The following is a 19,623-nucleotide window of genomic DNA, read 5'->3' as shown; positions in this document are numbered from 1 at the left end:
ACATGAATCCTACAGTTTTGCGTTCGGTCCTTACTATCACGTCTTCCTACTCGCGTAATTTTGTTTTGTTACCTCCTCACGCTTCATTAGCTTAGTTCGATCGTTTCCCTGCAAATGACTTGTTCAGATGGAATAGACTCGACGAGCAGCTCCATCATGTAAGCCTTCACCGACCAAGTTAGAATTACACAAGCCAAAACGGCAATTCTTGTGGACTCACCTCTTGTTTTGCTCGTGGGTAGAGAAGCTCTGGCTTATCCCCTAAGGTGAAAAGAGCCTCAGTGCACCCGACTTCCGCTCCTTTCTTGGCAATCTGTAAGACTTCATCCACTGCCATGAATATTGCCTGCCCGGATTGGGGAGCCAAAGCAAACGTACAGTATCCACAAGCATCTCTGCATGCCCGTGTTAAAGGAATGAATACTTTAGGAGAAAAACTTATCACTCGAGGATAAGCACCACGATCACGCACGCCAGAAGCTGCAGCTGTAAGATGCTTTATATCCAATCCTGCCACGTTCCACAGGCTTTGTTCGTCTGGGTGATCACCAAGAGCCCCTCGCTGAATCAAATCCAAGCACTCCAACTTAGCGTCCAAGTCGTCGTGAAGAGCTGTGGGAGATGCTGCTACATTGTCAAGACAAGCTCTGGAGCCTATGATCTTGTGCGGTTGCCAAGGGAGGTAAGGCCGAAAAGGTGGCAGCGGCAATGTTGATCTTCGATCTGTAATGTGGAGGAAACGCGAAGAGGATACGCAAGGAGGTGGCAGACGAGAGCTTTTACTGAGGTGGTACAAATGCAAGCCATGCAAGCTGGTTACAGTGGCAATGTGCTCCATTGCAGCTCTGACCGTCTGGCTGTCAAAGTTGCTGGAGAGTGCCTTCCTCTGCACCGATCGGGCACTAAGCTTCTTGACAGTGGGATTGCCCTGATCTTTCTTTGCAGTGATTGCTCATACCTTCTTGCAGTGATGGCAATCTGGTCGCAAAATGCACTCCACTGTAGTCTTTAGCTTCTCGCTGGCGAATTTGTTCTCTGTGTTTGTCTCTCACTCTCTTTGCATCTCTGCGCCTCTCTGTTACGTGGCAATGAATACGCAATTACGCTTCGCGTTTGCCCGAATGGCCAAGAGTGCCTTTCTCTTCTCTCTGCGATTGGGCGTCTTGATAGCCTGCACCTTGCTCTGCTTGCGTACAAATCAAACAATACACCAAGATGGCACCTTGAACTCAAGCTCAGTGGTTGCTCATTTCTTGTTCACAGGTTGCGTGAATCTCCTACACATCAAACAGTACACCACCTTATGCTCAAGCTCAGTGATTCAATACAGCAAGATGGTACCTTGTGCTCAAGCTCAGTGATTGCTCATTTCTTGCGTGAATGTACTACAAATCAAACAATACAGTCGTCCATGTTTCCAAAATCGAACTGCCCTTCAAATTTCAAAGTGCCAACATCACACGCCACACAAAAAAATCACCTGCCAAACGTTGAATTTACTATCATAGGTACTGCCTTTATTTGGAGTAGCATATTGGCGGCAAACCCACCCTTGACACGCATTCTTATAGGTGAGTCACCCGACGCTCGCTGATGAGACTTGCAGAGCAATAAAGTCGGAAACACCCCGGAAATGCAATGTACCAATAACTCTCAAAAATACAAAGATCATTGAAATGTATAGAAATCACAACCTCCAAGAAATCATGAAACCGTAAGAAGAACCCCCTCTAGGATCACATAGGACCTTTGCTACCAAAGTCCGACTCGATGCCTCGAGAAACTTGGATAGGGCCTTGGACTTTCACATTAATATCTTCCTTGGCCTTGTACTTTCCCTCTATGGCTGAAAAACCTTCAATATATCAAAGAGAGACTATCTGGTAGCTCAATTCTCTCCTCTTTATATCATGGTCAATGGTTGCTACCAACATGGACCGTGAGGGGAACCACCATGATATTCCTTGTGCCAATCTCTGCTAATACACTTCTACTTTCTAAAATGTTCTTTCGCAACCATCAAAGAGCTCTGATGCTTTGATTTGCAGCAACTGTCTATTTTTTCAATCACCTATGGAACAGCCAGCAAGTAAGCCACCGAAACTGGTTATCTTGTAATATGAACACACCACAATGATTAATTTTCAGATTATCGATTCGCTTCTTGAATATCTATAAGTCCTTGCAAATGAACTTAATTGCTTCCAAATGATTTCTTAATCGTGGGTGCTCCTTAGTATGTTTTGTCTGCTCATGACCTTCCTTGTATACCTGTGCTTCACGAACTAAACTGTCTACAGCCACGAGCTTTCACTGCTGCGTTGGCCTGAAGAGCCTCCACGAACTCCTAGCACCCCAACTTACGAACCTGTAGCAGATCGATTTGCCCGACCTTGAACTCAAACTGCGTAATGACTGTACCTCCTTAGCTTGTCTCAAGCAACCTAATCAAGATAGGTGATTCCATAATGAACCTTGCTACACTCGCTAAGCCATTATGAACATCCACAATCACCCACAGCATCAAAAATCCTCCTAAGATCACCCCCGAACCACTGAAGCGCGCAAAGCTTCCCTTACCGACTTGGCCACCCTACTTAGCAAGGTGAGCAAGATGAGCTGAATCATGCACGTCAGATCTCCCACTCTGCTTTATCAGAGAGAAGTGCCAGCAAAAAAACCACGAACAACTGCTTCATGAGACTCTAGAATTTTATGTGATGATTATCCTTGAGAACGATCGATTGCTTTGTCTCAAAACACAAACTATGGCTTCTTACCACCCTTCCCATGACCTTGTAGTAGATAAAAATTCCGAGCTTCTTCGTCAAAACTCACGGGTACAAAATCCAGCATGCACATAACTGTGCAATCCGAACAATCACAATCTGTTTCCACATACAGTCATCAAGAAATATGTTCGTAGTCAGACAACATTATTCCTTCACTGTCTGTGAAAGAGCTTGTCTATTTCTCATACACACAAGCCTATCCAACGCACCAATATGAATCGAAATGAGCTATTTATTGTCACATTGTCAATCCAAAGTAGAATGGCTTCTAAACCTTAACGAGACTCTTAACAAGGTTGCCACAACTGCAAGCATACACACGGACTCCTGTCCTTTGCGAACAATGAAAATGAGATGAGCCCAAAGCTCATAAACCATGATCAACTGCCCTCTTCAACTTGAGATGAGCAACTTCTCATCCCTTGCTTTTCCATGCAAAAGTCCAGTTGTGGATTGGTCCTTTTCCCATGATTGATATAGTCCATTCTTTCAATTCTTTTCCTTGTGGCCCACTCTTCCCATCTATGGTCATGCAAAGTGCTCCTCGCCTGTAGTCTTTTTTAAGAAAAGCATTGGTCAACTCACAAGATGGACATATTGCCCATGGCCATGCTGCTAATCAACCAAGAGCATCATCGGATAAGAGAGCGACCGGCATTGGATAGTTCCAAGGATTCTCTCTCTTTGATAGTCCCACTCATGTCACATATCAAGCTTTTCACTGAAGACAAAACACATGCTACTTATCAAACAATAACCCAACCACTAAGCTCTATGTGATTTCTAAAACCCTTAAATAGACACTAACACATATGCCCTCATGTCAGGACAAATAGCTGCAACTATAGAGGAGAAACCTCCTAAAAATGTTGCTAGCCACTTTGGAAAGGCAAAAAAAGAAAGTATTAGACTTGCCCGCCTCACAGCTACTTCAAAGCATCTCCAAATGCCATGGGTAGTCCCAAAACAAATGGGGGCTTGGCATTTTGCGCAAGTAAGTTTTTGCGAGTTTTGTGAGTTTTTTTTGAATTTTTCCTATAGCTCATGGCATGTCATTAAAGATCATATGGTCTACAAACTCTTACAAACCACCTTGATCTCTAGCTACAAGGATTGATTTGACTCAACCATAATGATTTTTTTTAATGGAAAAATTTAGGCATAACTATGCATTTAGCATTGGGAGAAATTTAAAATACTATTTTATGTACAACTTATTCTTACATGCAGAGGACCCAATACAAACAAACACATCTCCCTCAAAACTAGAAATTACTGATGTTCAAATATTTGACCTATAGATGACCATCATTACTTCACTCCATTGGTACAAATTCCTTGGAACAAAACAAAACTTAAACTATGTTGCCAGAGGGGTATAAATTCCTCGAAAGAAACAAAACTTTTGATACATGCGCAATTTGAGCTCTTTGACACCAGAATTGAGCTCAGAAGGCCCAAAAACCTTGAAAACGACTCCAAACATGGATACCTTTAGATGAAACCCCAAAATGCCATCTAGAAAAAAAGTGTTTGGCACCCTGTCTTTATAGCTCGCCGGCGAGCTATTATTTCAACTATTTATGCTTGGCTCAACCACGAATGCAATGAAGCTTGCTTGCCGTTATAGCTTAACGGTGATCTATTGATCCAAGGTATTTATGATGTTATGTTTATGAAATATATTGCCTGGTTTTATTATTATGTATACTTGCATGGTGATATGCAAGAATTATAACTAGCCACTAGCTATAAAATTCACACATTAAAATACTTGAAAAACTCGCAAACTCGCAAAAAATTTTACTCGTAAAATGTCAAAACCCGAACAAATGACAAACAGACTAAACCATTTTGCAACACGAGACAAAGGGGATTGACCTCAAAGCACTTAGCCAACCTACAGCTAACTAGTAACCACATTAGAAATATTGCCTTCTCCACCTTACAATCCTTCCAATGGAACCCCCACTAGGATGGACCCCGATGCAAGCCACATTTCTCATTAATAATAGCCACAATCAATCTATCTTCTAATAAGCATCTATATGCCACTCAAGCTGAAGCTTTCTTCAACAGGACCTTACCTCCAAGAAACTATTGCTTTCTCTCTAATAAGGAAAAATCACATGATTGGTTGGCCAATTAGTAGGAAGATAGCACAAGAGATAAAAAATTACAACAAACTCCCTTAACTTGAGCTGAAACGAGGCACAAATAGCATCTGGAAACTTCCAATCACCACTCTGGCATCCCATAATTGCTCCCACCTCCTCAAACCTTTTCTATGCATGGCTTTGGTTCTTTCTGGATCTAGAAAAGCCAACAATGTACAATCTTTCACAACTGCCCGATGTTCTCAAATAGGCTAGCATCACCTCTAAGTCCATCCCAACCCTTCCACACTAACAAGTCTCCCACTGCTTTCCAAGGCCTTACCAGGCCTACAATGAGGTTCAAACCAAAACCTTCTCACCTTTTACCATGAGCCTTTCCCTCTTTCCACAAACCTCTTAGTGCATTCAACCCATAGGAGAGTGTTATATTTGAAACGGCAACATCACATCAAAATGGCATCTAAAAGAAATCTTGTCAAAAGATTCCCAAAACTTGTCAAAAACAAAGTCATTTTACAAAATGGATCAACTTTTTTGCCTAGCAAGTCTCCAAAAAAAACCTAAATTTGAAGAGACGATGTTTTATCAAATGCAACACTTTCAAACTTTCCATTAAAAACCTAAAATTTTGTAAAACATGAAATATATCAAATGATTCAAAATCCACACTTGTTCCTCAAATCATGAAATTTAGGCAAGATCAATATAAGTCTAATTGTGCCATATTGTTCTTATTTGAGGAACAATATGGCACAATTAGACTTATATTGATCTTGCCTAAATTTCATGATTTGAGGAACAAGTGTGGATTTTGAATCATTTGATATATTTCATGTTTACAAAATTTTAGGTTTTTAATGTCAAAGGAACAATCCTCTCAAAAAATGTCCATTGACTGGTCGTAGGAGGAGCTTCTTCTACTACTGCCCCCCGCCTTCGTCCATCGCCATCAGCCACCCCTGGCAGCACCCTGTCCCTTGGCTGCGACCTGCCCCCGTGGCAGCGCCCTACTGCCTAGGCTGTGCAGGCTTCCCTGCAGCGCATCGCCTCCCCTTGCCTGCTCGCATTGTGCCTCCTCTCAGCCTGTTTGGCTGCTGCAGGGGCGCCCTAGTGGTCGAGCCCCCCCTTAGACTGTTCTCCTTGCGCCCCCCCCTTCAGCCCGCTGTGCAGGTCGCACCCTGCTGGTCGAGCTCCCTTGCCCCCTTCAGGTCGCCCCTTCTGGCTGCCTTCTAGGTCGCCCTTTAGGCCGCCAGTAGCTGTCGTCTGCCCCCTCCCTTGCACCTCAGGTTGGGCTTCAGGGCCCTCTTCCAGGACAGTTTTGCATGAGTTCCGGGGAGATGTGTTCCTGTGCTGCTTCCAGGCATTGGCGGAGGTTTTTTGTTTCTGCATTGAGCGGTCTGTTGTCATTCCTCGCAGGCTAAAGTTGGGAGCATTCTTTAACCAGGGGGTTTTTTGGGATTCTAGTGGTTGGTTGTGAGTTCTTGTTGGGTATTTTCAACAGAGATAGCTCCTCCCCTCAGGACGGCGTAAGCTGAGACAATGGAGGACACTAATGCCACTCCCATCACCGAACCTGAGGAGATCGAAGTCACAGTTTCTTTTCCTCCTGACATTGTGCAGATGATTGAGGTAGCGGAGGAGGGTTTTCGTTTGACGCACATCATTGGCTTTCTCCCCGGTAGAGGCCAACAGTTACGTGATTGGGTGTACACCAGCATGGCCTCATTGGGTGTCTCACTTACAGTTTTTCGATTGCTTGGCAGAGGGTACTTTTCTTTTGGCCTTTAGCCCGCAGAGCAGGCTCAAAGACTACTTATGAGCTCTCCGATTCAGTTTCAGAGCAGAGTCATCCATTTGTGGCCTTAGCGGAAGCACTTCAGTACTACGTCCCCGGGACCGCGTCAGGTCTCTTTTTGGATGCTTTTCCCTAGACTTCCTGATGAGGTTAGCTCTTGTCACAGAGTTGTGGAGCATATGGCTAGCGTGGCAGGTACAGTCATCCCATCAGGCGCTAGACTTTCCTATGCTCACTCACTTACTGGTACAGGTGTTACGAGGGTTAGACTCACTTTAGAGTTCCCCCCTCCTCGACCTTGGCCTACTTTGATTTCGTACTCCACGGGAGATGGGGTCCAGATGCAGAAGAGGGTTTTGTACGAGGGGCTTCTTGATCAGTGTCTTTCTGTCGGAAGAGAGGTCACTTTATTAGGGATTGTCCTAGTTGTAGGCCTCGATCAGAGACTCCGGATCCTTCTCACCCTACGAGAGACCTAGAGCCTTCAGTTTAGCCTCCAGGGGTCTCTGAGCCTGCTTCGACTCATTCAGCAGATCGAGAGGAGACTCCTCTGGGTGGGCCTCCAGTCGAATCAGAGGACCTGGAGGTGCCTCCAGTTGAACAACTTTCACGGAGAGCTCGGAGGAGACGGAGACAGAGGGAGAGCCAGCAGCACGAGCAGCCCCAGGTACGAGCTCACAGATGGCAGAGAGTTGAGACTTATGTGCAGGAGACCCCGAAAAGGGGAGATGCAGAGGACCATCCACAGGCAGGTCTTGACACAGTGCAGGAGACAGTCGCTCAGGGAGTTGAGTCACTTGTGCAGGTGACCCCGAAAAGGGGAGTTGTAGAGGACCATCCGCAGGCAGGTCTTGACACTGTGCAGGAGACGGTAGATCAGGGTGTCGAGTTACATGTGCAGGAGACCCCGGAAAGGGGAGATGCGGAGGACCATCCACAGGCAGGTCTTCTCACTAAGCAGGAGACAGTAGTTCAGGATTTGATGACTCTAGACACCACTACCCCGGAGGTTCAAATATTGGTTACGGAGACAGTTTTTCAGCAAGAGACTGCTCAGGCTGCAGTTACGGTGATGGATGCCTCTCCCCAGCAGCCCGTCAAGAGAGTGATATTTTATGACACAGGTCAGAGTCAGAGCCCGTCCCAGGATCTCATGCGCTTGTACGAGGTTCCCTCGAGACCCCTTTCACAGCCCCGTCGCACAGTACCTTCCTTTGTTGCTATGCAGAGCGTCTTTTTGGACACCTCTCGCAGCACAGCCTCGTCCTCGCAGCTTTTCACTCCTAGTGTATCCAGATCTTTTGTGAGTGCGGTCACAGATTTTGCTCAGTACCCAGACAGGCATGAGGATTGGGAGATCCTAGCAGATGAGATCGAGCGAGAGTTTCAGTCACCCATGTGGATAGGCACCTCATCGCAGATTCTTCCTCTCCCTCTCACCTATTCCAGGAGCATAGTCAGGATGGCTCAGCCCTTTTCAGCTCTTCAGACTCCTAGACCTGACCCCAGGATGGTTGACAGAGATCTGCTCGTTGAGTTTTGGCCCTTTTTGGCTCGAGGGGTTATCACAGACTCCCTCACTTGATTGGAACTTCTACCGGTGTTTTGCTGACGGTCAGAGGAGGTAGAGGAGTACTTGGGATCATCTACTCTCTTTAGAGAGGGGCATGTTCTTCATTTCTCCGCTGGTAGCTTTCGATCTCGGGGGAGCGAAAGCTGGTCAGCTGAGTTACTTGATAGTGAGATTGCTAGACAGCTTATGAGCATGACTCAGTTTTCATCGGTTCACTATTTTGTCAGCTCGCAGATTCATTCTTGCCTTAGGACTCTTCGACCTAGCTTCGGTGGCAGGGCCTTTCTATTTTTGTTCTTTGAGATTCAGGGAGACTTTGATTTGCCCAGGAGTGCTAGTTGGTTTGACTTTCAGCTCCTTGGTTTGCGCCAGAGTACTGTTCCCTAGGATGGAGCCATTTTACATGAGTTGGGACAGATTTGGAGTTTGATCAAAGATCGACTTTGGATTGTGCCGTCAGAGAGAGTTTTATGCCGTTGCCACTAGCACACCCTCACTTCCATCCGATGTCTAGGTTGTCCATCATTTCTTGGAATGTGAGAGGACTGAACAGCCGCAGATTTACCTCAGATGCGGATGGTCGTAGATTGGGAGCTCCTAGATTGCAGTTGCTTAGGGACTCCCTTCGGTTTATTTCCTCAGGGTCCCCTCCAGACATTGTGCTTATCCAGGAGCATAAGCTCTCCGAGGACAGGATTGACAGATGCAGATCCTTACTCAGAGGATAGAGCTGGACTTATTGGAGCCCAGCAGATGGCACGAGGGGAGGAGTTTGCATTTCAGTTTCAGCTAGGTGGGCCTCAGAGATCACCCAAGAGGGTACACTAGTGGAGAGCAGAGCATGCTATGTTATTCTTCATATTGAGAACACAGCAGTTGGTGTTCTTAATGTGTATGCTCCCACGGATCCAGCTCACAGACGTGCTTTTTGGAGATAGCTTAGAGAGTCCCTTCCTTAGGTAGACACTTGGATTGTTGGAGGTGACTTCAACATGGTTGAATTCGCTAAAGACAAGTCAGGTTAGACAGAGGGTGGCCTTTTCGATAGGGAGAGAGTGGCGTGGGATAGTTTTGTTTTGCATGCTGGACTTCATGATGCTGCTCGATTGGACGACTTTCGTCAATATGCAGACAGTCTTCAGTTCTCTTGGTCCGGGGTTTTCCATGGCTCTCTTTCTGTGGTCAGACTTGACAGGTTTTATATTGGCCATTGGGGTCAAGCCAGAGGAGGACAGATTGGGATTCGCCGAGGTTATGTTTTATCTGACCATGCTCCAGTCCTATTACAGATTCTTCCTACCTCTCGATTGGAGAGCACAGGCTCTGTCAAAGTTCCGGACTTTGTTTTTCAGGATACGGAGTTCGTGGAACGGTTGAGAGAGACTTGGTTGTCAGTGGACACTCCTGTGGATCAGGGCTGGTTATTGTGGGTAGATGGGCTTTGGCTAGAGTTAGCATGGCCTGCCAGTTGAGGGCAAAAGAGGAGAAGGAAAAGCTCAGAATCAGAGATCGGAATGCAAGAGCGGAGGTATCCAGACTTCAGAGATTGATTCAGAGTTTTCCTCATTCTCTTTTCATCAGAGGGCAGCTTTCGGAGGCTCGAGAGAGCCTAGAGGAGATTCAAGGCAGGAGGGCCCAGTTCAGGTTTTACTCTCAGCAGACTTTCTGGATTCAGAAGGGGGATAGGTGTTCTAGAGAATTCTTCAGGGCAGTGGGTTAGAGATACTCTTCGGACAGTCTTCGTAGACTTGTGGATGAGGCCGGGTCTCTTCAGACGGACCCTCACCATCTTGTTGAGATCACTTTTGATTTTTACTCCACTCTTTACACCGCCGATCCAGTCACCGAGGAGATGATCAGATTAAGAGAGGAGATTTGGAGCCATGTACCCCTCATGGTCTCAGACAGGATGAGTCATGTTTTGGATAGCCCACTATCACTCTTGGAGATCACGGATGCATTACATGAGCTGCCCAGAGACAGATGCCCACGGGAGGACGGTTTGTTGCCACTTCTTTTTAGAGCTCTTTGGGATACGGTTGGGCCTCATCTACTCTCAGCCTTTTCAGAGGCTCTTGATAGAGGATCTTTGGGCGAGACATTATGCACAGGTTTGATTTGTCTCATCCCGAAAGGGGGAGACAAGACAGTCCTTCGTAATTGGAGACCCATTACACTTTTATGGACAACCTACAAGATCCTAGCGAAGACCTTGGCTCTTCGCCTAAAGCCTATGCTGCCAGATATCATCAGAGCTACTCAGACAGGATTTGATCGGAGTATCTTGGATAACATCTTCACTTTTTGGGAGGCCACTCACTGGGTGAAGGAGAGTCAGCAAGAGATTGCAGTTCTTCTCCTCGATTTTGAGAAAGCTTATGATAGGGTGGACTGGGGTTTCTTGAAGGGCACTATGAGGAGGCTAGGCTTCAGTGATAGATGGATTTCTTGGGTCTCCTCACTTTACTCCCACTCTTCTAGCAGGATGGTGGTCTGTGGAGGCACAGGACTGGCTTTTCAGCTATCCAGATCGGTACGACAGGGATGCCCGCTTGCACCTTACCTTTTCCTTTTCGTAGTGGAGGCTATGGGATACTTTATTCAGGCTACCAATCATGGCACTTTGGGCCTCCATCTGCCTATCCCGCAGGAGAAGGAGCTTCTAGACACTGAGTTTGTTGACGACACGGCACTGACAGTCAGAGGAGATGCATTTAGTCTTGCTACTACTGCGGATTCAATTGACAAGTTCTGCCTAGCCTCAGGAGGACTTGTCAATTGGAACAAATCAAAAGGCATCTGGACAGGAGCTCAGTAGGATACCTCAACATGGGGAGGAGATAGAGGCTTTGTATGGATTCCTAGAGGCACCTCCACGAGATATCTAGGCTTTTAGGTTGGCATTGAGGTGTCCCCGACGCAACAGTTTGCCCCAGTTCTTGAGAGCATCCGGAGAAAGCTAGCCTACTGGAGCACGGCTAGACTTTCTTTGGCCGGAAGAGCGCTGGTACTCAACCAGGTTCTATTAGCGACTATGTGGTACGTTGCGTCATGTTGGTGCTTTCATGCTGACTCGATCCGTCAGGTGAGGAGATTGCTACAGAACTTCCTATGGAGTGGTGGTGATGGTTCTGCGGACACTAGGGCCAGGGTTGGTGGGCTAGGGTTTCATGGGATACTATCACTTTACCCGCCTCGCAAGGAGGACTTGGAGTTCTTGATCCTGAGTTGCAGAGCAGAGCCCTTTTAGTCAAACTTCTTGTTAGAGGTTTGACTCCAGGAGATTAGCCATGGAAGCAGTTCCTACTGTATGGGATTCACCAATGCACCCCCAGAGCAGCAGGCCAGTGGGCAGGTAGAGTCATTTGGATCTTCCTGACGGACCATCATTCTCAGCCTTCCTCACCACTTGTGAAAAGGATTATTCAGATATGGGATCTTTTCCGACAACACCTCATCAGAGCAGTTCCCTCCTCCAAAGAGGAAATTGCCTGACAGCCACTATATCATAACCCCCTGGTTCGGTATTAGGGATCTTCCCCTAGTACAGAACTTAGGACTCCCTTGGCTCGATGGCATGCTCAGGGGGTTGTGACAGTCGGAGATTGGTTCAAGGGAGGTGTGGAGATGTCAGAGGAGGAGATCAGAGATAAACACGGGCCACTTGGACAGATTGCTGCCACTAGATGACTGATCATGAGAGCTATTCCTCAAGGGTGGAGGGATATGCTTACAGATTCAGCCTATGTTCATCCCATCTCTACTTGGTCGGGTTGTTTTAGTGAGGCTGGGCTATGCATTGGAGTTCATTTAGGACCGGCACCGTTTACTTATTTTGAGATGGACTGCTCTCACAGATTGTGTCCCACTCAGCCCCTGGACAGGGACAGGATCTCCTGGACAGCCCCTGGATCGACAGGAGCTCCTTTGGCAGATTGTATCCCACTCAGCCCCTGGATCGATAGGAGCTCCTTTGGCAGAGAGTCAGGGTCATTGGTTGCCTTGGTAAGGAATGGGCCATAGGTCCTTCCAGGTTGACCATTGCAGAGGATCCTAGATGGAGACTTTGGATCTTTCAAGGTCGACCTCTTGCGGAGCTTGACTTGGATCCAGGTGAGTGGGCGTGGCTTGCTCCGATGGCAGGTGCTCGTCCTCTTTTTTTTTTCCAGTACTCGACAAGGGCAGGTTACAGGCTTCAACAGAGAGACTCTCATCATCTACCATCTGCCTCACAGCATTAGCACGCATAGGGACTTACTGCAGAGCTCTTGCTAAGCTACTGGACTCACTTTTGGGGCATCAGTAGAGCTAGGAAAGTCTCCTACTTTCTTTGGCTCACTATTCATAGGGGTATACCTGTGGGTACTTGGCTTCAGCAGATGGGTAGACCCTCCTTGTGTATGCGTTGTCAGCTGGCAGAGGAATCTAGTAAGCATTGTTTATGGAGCTGCCCCAACTCTAGAGTAATTTGGACAAGTATATTCAGGATGTTCTCATATGTTACATCTGAGTCCTTTCTGATGACATGGGGCGCTGCCCTATGGGGGAGAGGATTTGGAGCCTTTGCCCTCTATGAGTCAGAGCCAGGAGACCACGGTTTCTCCATGCAGTATCGCAAGAGACGGGGTCCCACAGATGTTAGCATCATGGAGCCATAGGACTTACTTTTGGTACCAGTACCAGCTCAGGATTCCAGGCCTACTTCACCTGCAGGGTCAGCCTGGGAGGTGATTTCTAGTATTACCCTATGGCGGATATGGTGTTCGCGATGTTCTTTTGTCCTTGGAGGCCATTTATGCACGGAGGCTAAACCTCTTGCTTCCATCTGGGCGGAGATTATCTTCACTCTCAGAAGTCAGTGGGAGCGGTGTACAGGCACCTCTTTGCAAGCTCGTGGGAGACTTTTATCCTTCATGAGGACATGGGACTGCTCATTATTTTTTCATTTGACCCCTTTTGGGATGTCGTGGCATTTTAGACCACCTCCATGGCTTTTTAGCCACATTGTTGAGGCTAGGGATAGAGTACTTTCTCTCCCACCTGTTGTATGATTCGTTTTGAATGGAATATATCACTTTTTCACTTTTAAAAAAAAAAAAACAATCCTCTCAACATCCTCACTTCTAAAGCTATCTAGAGTACCACTCCCCTTTGCACACCTAAGTAGGTAGGTTTTCAGAAATAATATCATGTACTTTCTTGGATACATTCACAAATTGGTCAACCCAAATGAATACACTGAAATATCTATAGCATTCGGGTCATGTGACACCAAAATTACAACCATACTTCCAACCAATTAGGGCCGCGGGCCATTAAGCTAGCCTAGAACTAGGATTTCAATGCTACCATCACTCGAATTGTTTATGGTGGCTCATTAAGCAAGTGAAAGTAATGTAAGACTAGCATGGCAATACTAGTAGGTAAAGATGGCCAAACTCCAATAATCTACAGTTTGAAACTACATGGTGGATATAAAAAGCCTTTTCGAATGTGTAATATTCTTAGTTGGTCAATGCTAGCATTGCCACCAAAGGAAAAATAGTTGTGATGTTTGCTTGTGTATGCCCTAAAAGGAAGTTAAGCATGGGTGGGCTTGCACTCTTGCGTTGTTGCAGGTTATCAAAGTCGATTGATTGACTAAGTAAAGCAAAAGAGCACAAAGAAAGTGGGCATTATTTAGAAAAGGGGTTGCAACAAGAACAACTCCATTTCTTTTTTGATTTGGGTTGTCGATTGCAGAAAGAGCTTGCTGACACAAAATTGGGAGGAGGATGGGGGGACTTGTGTTTGCTGTGGACTATCATTTCATTTCTCGTCTTCCATGTGTTTTTGTTTATACTTGCCAAATTCTAAGTGCAATTGGTTATGGAATGTTGCAACTTGATACCGATGGTTGTGGATGACATAATTGTTTTGCAATCTTCATTGGGTGGGGAGAGACAAGTTGGAGTGTGCATGCAACTACAAGGAAGAGGAACAAAAATAAAAGAAAAGCATATTCTGCAAACTAGATTGGCATTTGTTGCAAATCCTAATTTGAAACTTGAAACATGCATGAGCCTGTATTGATGCATAAGTTGTGTGGGTGTGAGGACCTTTGAAATCTAAAACACCAACTCAGTCTCCCATGCATTGTAAGTTTTTTGTGCTTTAATTTTTTTGGTTTCTTAGAGAGTGACAGGGGCAATGTCTAATCCACTATCCATTATCTTGCAATAATCGAACATGAGAAGCTACAAAACAAATCGATGGATGGTTCCAATGTTCCAACACATGTTGGAAATTCCAAGTTGCAGAATCCAAATTATCATGGATTGATATATATTTGCAACTACTCCATGAACCTTCATTATTATCTACTAGTAGGGGATCTGCACATTGTTGTGGCCATCTTTGGAAATGGTTGCCTCCCCCCTCTTATTACTTCTCCCACCTCGGCCTATTCTACATCTTCCTCTTGCATGCCAACAACTTTCTTGTGTCACAACTCACAAATCTCACAATAAATACAGACTACTATGGTAATGTACATATTTAGCAAGCCAAAAAGACCCGGAGGAAGTCTTAGTAGATATAATCTAACAAATCCAAAGGCTGCTAAGAATTGAAATCGAGATTGAATCTAAATCACTGTGCAAGGCTATCGAGATTGCATCCTTGCAACCTATAAGCGAGCAAGCAAGCGACATATATATATATATATATATATATATATATATATATATAGATAGAGAGAGAGAGAGAGAGAGAGAGAGAGAGAACTAGGATTTGAATAAGTTCCAATCCAACTCTCCATCAACCGTTAGGTAAGATCTTTCTTAGGTGCACCTTTGGCCACAATCTTCCTATGCTCCAACAAGCAATCCGGACAATCTTTGTAGAAACCTTTTTCCAAAAGCAAAATTTTACAGTTTGCCATCCTTCCATGAATGAATGGTTATCAAATGGCACGAATAGGCTTCTTAGAATCAAAGTGAAACTTTTTCTCTCTCGCCTTCCAACTTGCAATTTAAGGTATTTGATGTCCAGATTTATGAAAGTGTTCCAAATTGCAATCGTCCTCAATTGAGATAAGCTCCTAAATGTGATGTTGTATATTAACTTGGCAGATGGAAAAAGGTTGATGGGAATTTGGATTGGATATAGTGTGTTCGTAGTGAAAAGTAGCTTCATCAATCACAGGGGAGGTTTGACAAAATATGAAGAGGGGAGAGGAGAAGAGTGGAGATGAGGAGAGAGGGCACAGCTAGAGAGCACACCACAAATGACTAGTTCTACACACTAGATTTAGTTGAAAAAATAGAATATATACAAACCCATTTAGGGTTAGGGTTAGGGGATCTAACCCTTTCCTTTATAGTACTCTATAAGGTTAGTGCTATGCACATATGATCACATGATGGTGCTATGCACACGTGATCACATGATGTTGAGCGTGAACTCTCAACAAGGTTTTTGAAGTTCACACGCGTAGAGAGATCACACCTAATTCTAGACAAAGAATAGCGCCACTAATATAGCAAAGATATGCACTATTGTTCAACAAGGCTCGTGACATTAGATTTATCTACTACAAATGGTAGGGTCATAATAGGGTGACATTATGAATTTTTGGACATGATTCAATAGAGATACAAGTTTCCCCATCTACAATTATTATCCCCCCTTCTTGGCCCATGCTTTGCAAAAGTAGTAGTTGTTGAATGTTGCTGAAGTTTGGGGTTTGAAAGTGATAGTGATTGCTACACCTCTCAATAATATAACCATGAGGAACCAACATACAATTGCAAGCCTACAACACAAGAATGGACTTGCTCTTTGCATAATCAACCTTGTGCCTCGTGTGTGATTAATGGAGGAGAGTAAAGACGTCAGATGTTGCTCTAGCTCATACAAGACTCCAAGATGTGCTTGTGATAATGATGGCAATGACACATAGGGTCAAGGAGGTGTAGGAAGAGGACTTAGGGGAGTTTAGGCTTAGGAGGTCAATATAATTTTGAGTACAAAAATAAAGTTTCGTGAGATGAACATTGAAAGGATATAAGGAGCATAAGTAGTGCTCCTACCTTGCAAAGAACTAAAATACATGAACAATACAATTGAAAGAAGCATTACCAAACATCATCTCCACCATACCTACAAAGGCATCCCCAAATCCCAAATACCTCAAGATATAGCCAATGAAGTCCCAACGAATACATGTCCTAAGCTTTATCCAAATCACTTCCCCCTACCATGCTCCCTCTGCTGTTATGGGAGTTTAGAAGGTCCTACTCTATCATAAAAAAATCCTCTCGCACCTCGCTATATGAGACTCGAAAAGATGGTGGTCCTATAGGAATTGTCCCTATCCATCAAACCTCTGTGAAGCTCTTGTTTGATGATGCTCCTCCCTTGGCAAAAATGAGCGTAGCCTCATTTGTGAACATTCTAAAAGGCAATCCTCATGGATGGGGATTGAGTCTAATAGATCTTTGTGGCTCAGGGGCCACCTCTTGCACCTGATGTTTATGGCCATAAGTAACCCCAGTTTAAGCATGTAGTGGTGTGGGGTCCTACGGTGGGTTTGGGAAAATGGAAGAGACATTGCAAAAGAAGGCATTTCCCTTTCCATCTGACCTACTATCATCCTCATCATCACATCTACAAGTCTAAACCGATTCCCTCTCGCCATTTGTGCTCTCATCACATCCCTCCTTAGCATTGCATCCCTCTTTAGGAGCATCTAGCTAAGGGGTACCCTTGATAAAAGTCTTAGTTGAATCGAGGTGCACTTGGCTTTGTGTAGTGCCTTGGGAATCACTCTTGTGAGTCTAAGCCTCTCTCTCTTGCTAATCTAACCACATCCTGCACCTATGCCTTAGTAGTATGATGCACATGACACCACTCCATCTGAACACTCCTACAACACTCAGCCTCTCCTCTTTGCTTCTCTCTCTCTCTCTCTCTCTCTCTCTCTAGATAGCCCATCTTGCCAGAGAGCACCGATGGTTCCACCCCGAGGATGTACATATGACATGATCCGACAGCACCGCAGGATGATTTTACACAGAGGCCGTACCCGTTGCTTTATTTCTAGACGACTAAGGATGATGGCAGATTTTCGGAGGAGATTGCTCCATGGAGACTTGGCACTGCCAGTAGCCCACTTGACACTTGCCCAGATCTTCACACTCATGGCAGGAGGCATGGTCGATGGATTTTTGGTACTCTATTTCATTTCATTTTGTATCTAAGATTTTTGTAGCCATTTTTGGCATCTTAGCTGTATTACGATGAGGCCACCTAGTTGGCGCATCGTTGATGATGTATTTCCCTTTCGGATGATTTTGTGTCCCATAGGCCATGTATGGCCTTCCGTGGACCTTTAATAAAATTTCTTTCTTTCTTTCTTTCTCTCTCTCTCTCGTTGGGGTTCTACCAAACCCCTCCCTTATAACGGGGCCTTTGCTGCTATCTTTGGTCCCTAGCCTATGGTTGTTGCTGGACCCTTGATTGTGTTTGTTGTTGAGGGCCATCCTGTGTTGCACCTCCCATCTCTCTCCTGATGTTCTCACAAAAGACGAGTCTATCTCTCCTAGTGTACTCACACAGACGAGTCTATCTATGCTTCCGAAAGACAATTATCTAATGAGACATTGTTGTCTCTGTTATCTGATGAGATGCTCTCTATGTCGGATCGCCTTGTGAATGAAAGCGGCCAAGCATCTCTGATCTGGGTATGAGAGGAGTCTGGAGAGGCCCTCGAATCCGTCTTTGAAAAGGCAGTGGTATCGTCCACGAATCTCATACTAGGCTGGGCAATGAAAGATGAAGTGCTCCTCTGATTCCACCTCGTGCTAATCACATAATGTGCAGATATAACTCTCTCTAGGGATCCCATCTACTCGCCCACTCTTGATACGGAGTCAGTTCGATGACACACGAAACTGTCCAATGGCAATCTTGATAAGTGTGGTAGGTGGATCTGGATGTATCCTGGTGGGATAATAAAACCCTCCTGAGAAATGTGCAAGCAGTGGTCCCGATAGAAATTGAGCTTCACAGGTAGCTCTATCTGTGCCAACCAAGTTCTGAATGTGTGTAATTGTAAGAGATCCTCCCGAATGATCGGGTTGAATTCATTTTGCCTCGAAATGGGACAAATGGGGCATCAATGCTCTACTAAGAGAGAGAGAGAGAGGTGGTGGTGATGTGACGCACAATGCATGACAACTAGCCTCCTCACGACCAACCTCTAGAATCTGACAAGATTAGAGCCAGTGCCATGAAACGGGTCCTGGCCACCTACAATGAAGAAGCAAAAGGGATTCAACGGCTAATCTTTGGAAAGTAAAAGTTCCAGTGAATAAAGCGTTGAGTTTTTCAAGTTGTATTTGTTAAATGGATGTGTTTCATAATAGCTACAAACAGTGGTTGTGTAAATCATCTTTGAAAGAATGCCTTAAGTTTGAAATAGTTAGAGTCTGCAATTATCATTATGGGACATCAAATAGTATTATTTTATTTCACAAACATGGCACCAAACTCCTTGCTTAGTGTGAATGGTTAGAATTATGCAAGAGATAAATTCTATCAACAAGACATTAATTTTGGTGGTGAAGCGAAGAGGGGTACGCATGGGAGTGTTTTCTAACACCATCATTTATGACATTAGGCCAAGAAAACCAAACATCAAGGAAACAAGGTAGCTTAACAGCATTACCATTGTAGAGGTCAACAAAGGAGAGAAACTATTGTGTGTCAAAAGATTGTTTCTTGCATGTTATGAATGTCAATGTTTCTTTGAAGATAATGCTTTATTTTTAAATTTTAAAAAAGTTGCAGCTTTCTATGAGAGATACATTAGAATAATACATCAAAAAAATGCTTATGGTGGAGAAGAGGTAGGACAATAGATTTATCTAGAGAGCCCATGGCATGTTTCCACAAGTGAGAGCTACACTCATGAACGCATGAGTTGTCTTTGATGGGAGGAACTCATGAGCATGTAGTTGTAAGTTCCAAAAGGTGATGGCTTATGACCACGCTATTATAAACCTACAAGTTGTTGCCAAAGGAGAGGGCTCACAACCATGTGTTCCTGAGGCTCGTGACCGTATGGTCGTGAACCTTCAAGCTAGGAGGGCCCAAGACCATGTGTTCGTGAATCAATGCCATGTTGCGAAAGGGACAATAAAGAGGAGGGGCAAACTACAAGCGTGCATGGAAGTTCATGATCGTGTGGCCATGAATTCATGGCATGCGATAAAAAGCATGCATGTCACAACCCCATCTTCACGTTTTCTTCCTAGTGGAGAAAGGGAGGGAGAGAGAGAGGGGGGAGGAGAGAGAGAGCCT

The 19,623-nt window shown here is 45.0% G+C and overlaps 1 protein-coding gene across 1 annotated transcript in view; it reads right to left on the bottom strand.

Moving 5' to 3' along the window:
- The window catches only part of LOC147890459 (uncharacterized), a 217,565-nt gene extending 216,727 nt beyond the window's left edge, over positions 1-838 (bottom strand). The window contains exon 1 of the mRNA XM_087390295.1: positions 221-838. Within this exon, the coding sequence (XP_087246421.1) occupies positions 221-838 (618 nt within the window). The remainder of the gene's footprint in view (positions 1-220) is intronic.
- Positions 839-19,623: the final 18,785 nt, after the last annotated feature.

The sequence above is a fragment of the Dipteris shenzhenensis genome, chromosome 19, assembly GCF_047967505.1.
Source record: "Dipteris shenzhenensis isolate YYH24624 ecotype China chromosome 19, Dip_SZ_1.0, whole genome shotgun sequence".
Classification (NCBI taxonomy): domain Eukaryota; kingdom Viridiplantae; phylum Streptophyta; class Polypodiopsida; order Gleicheniales; family Dipteridaceae; genus Dipteris; species Dipteris shenzhenensis.
This window is presented reverse-complemented; position numbering and strand designations above follow the sequence as displayed.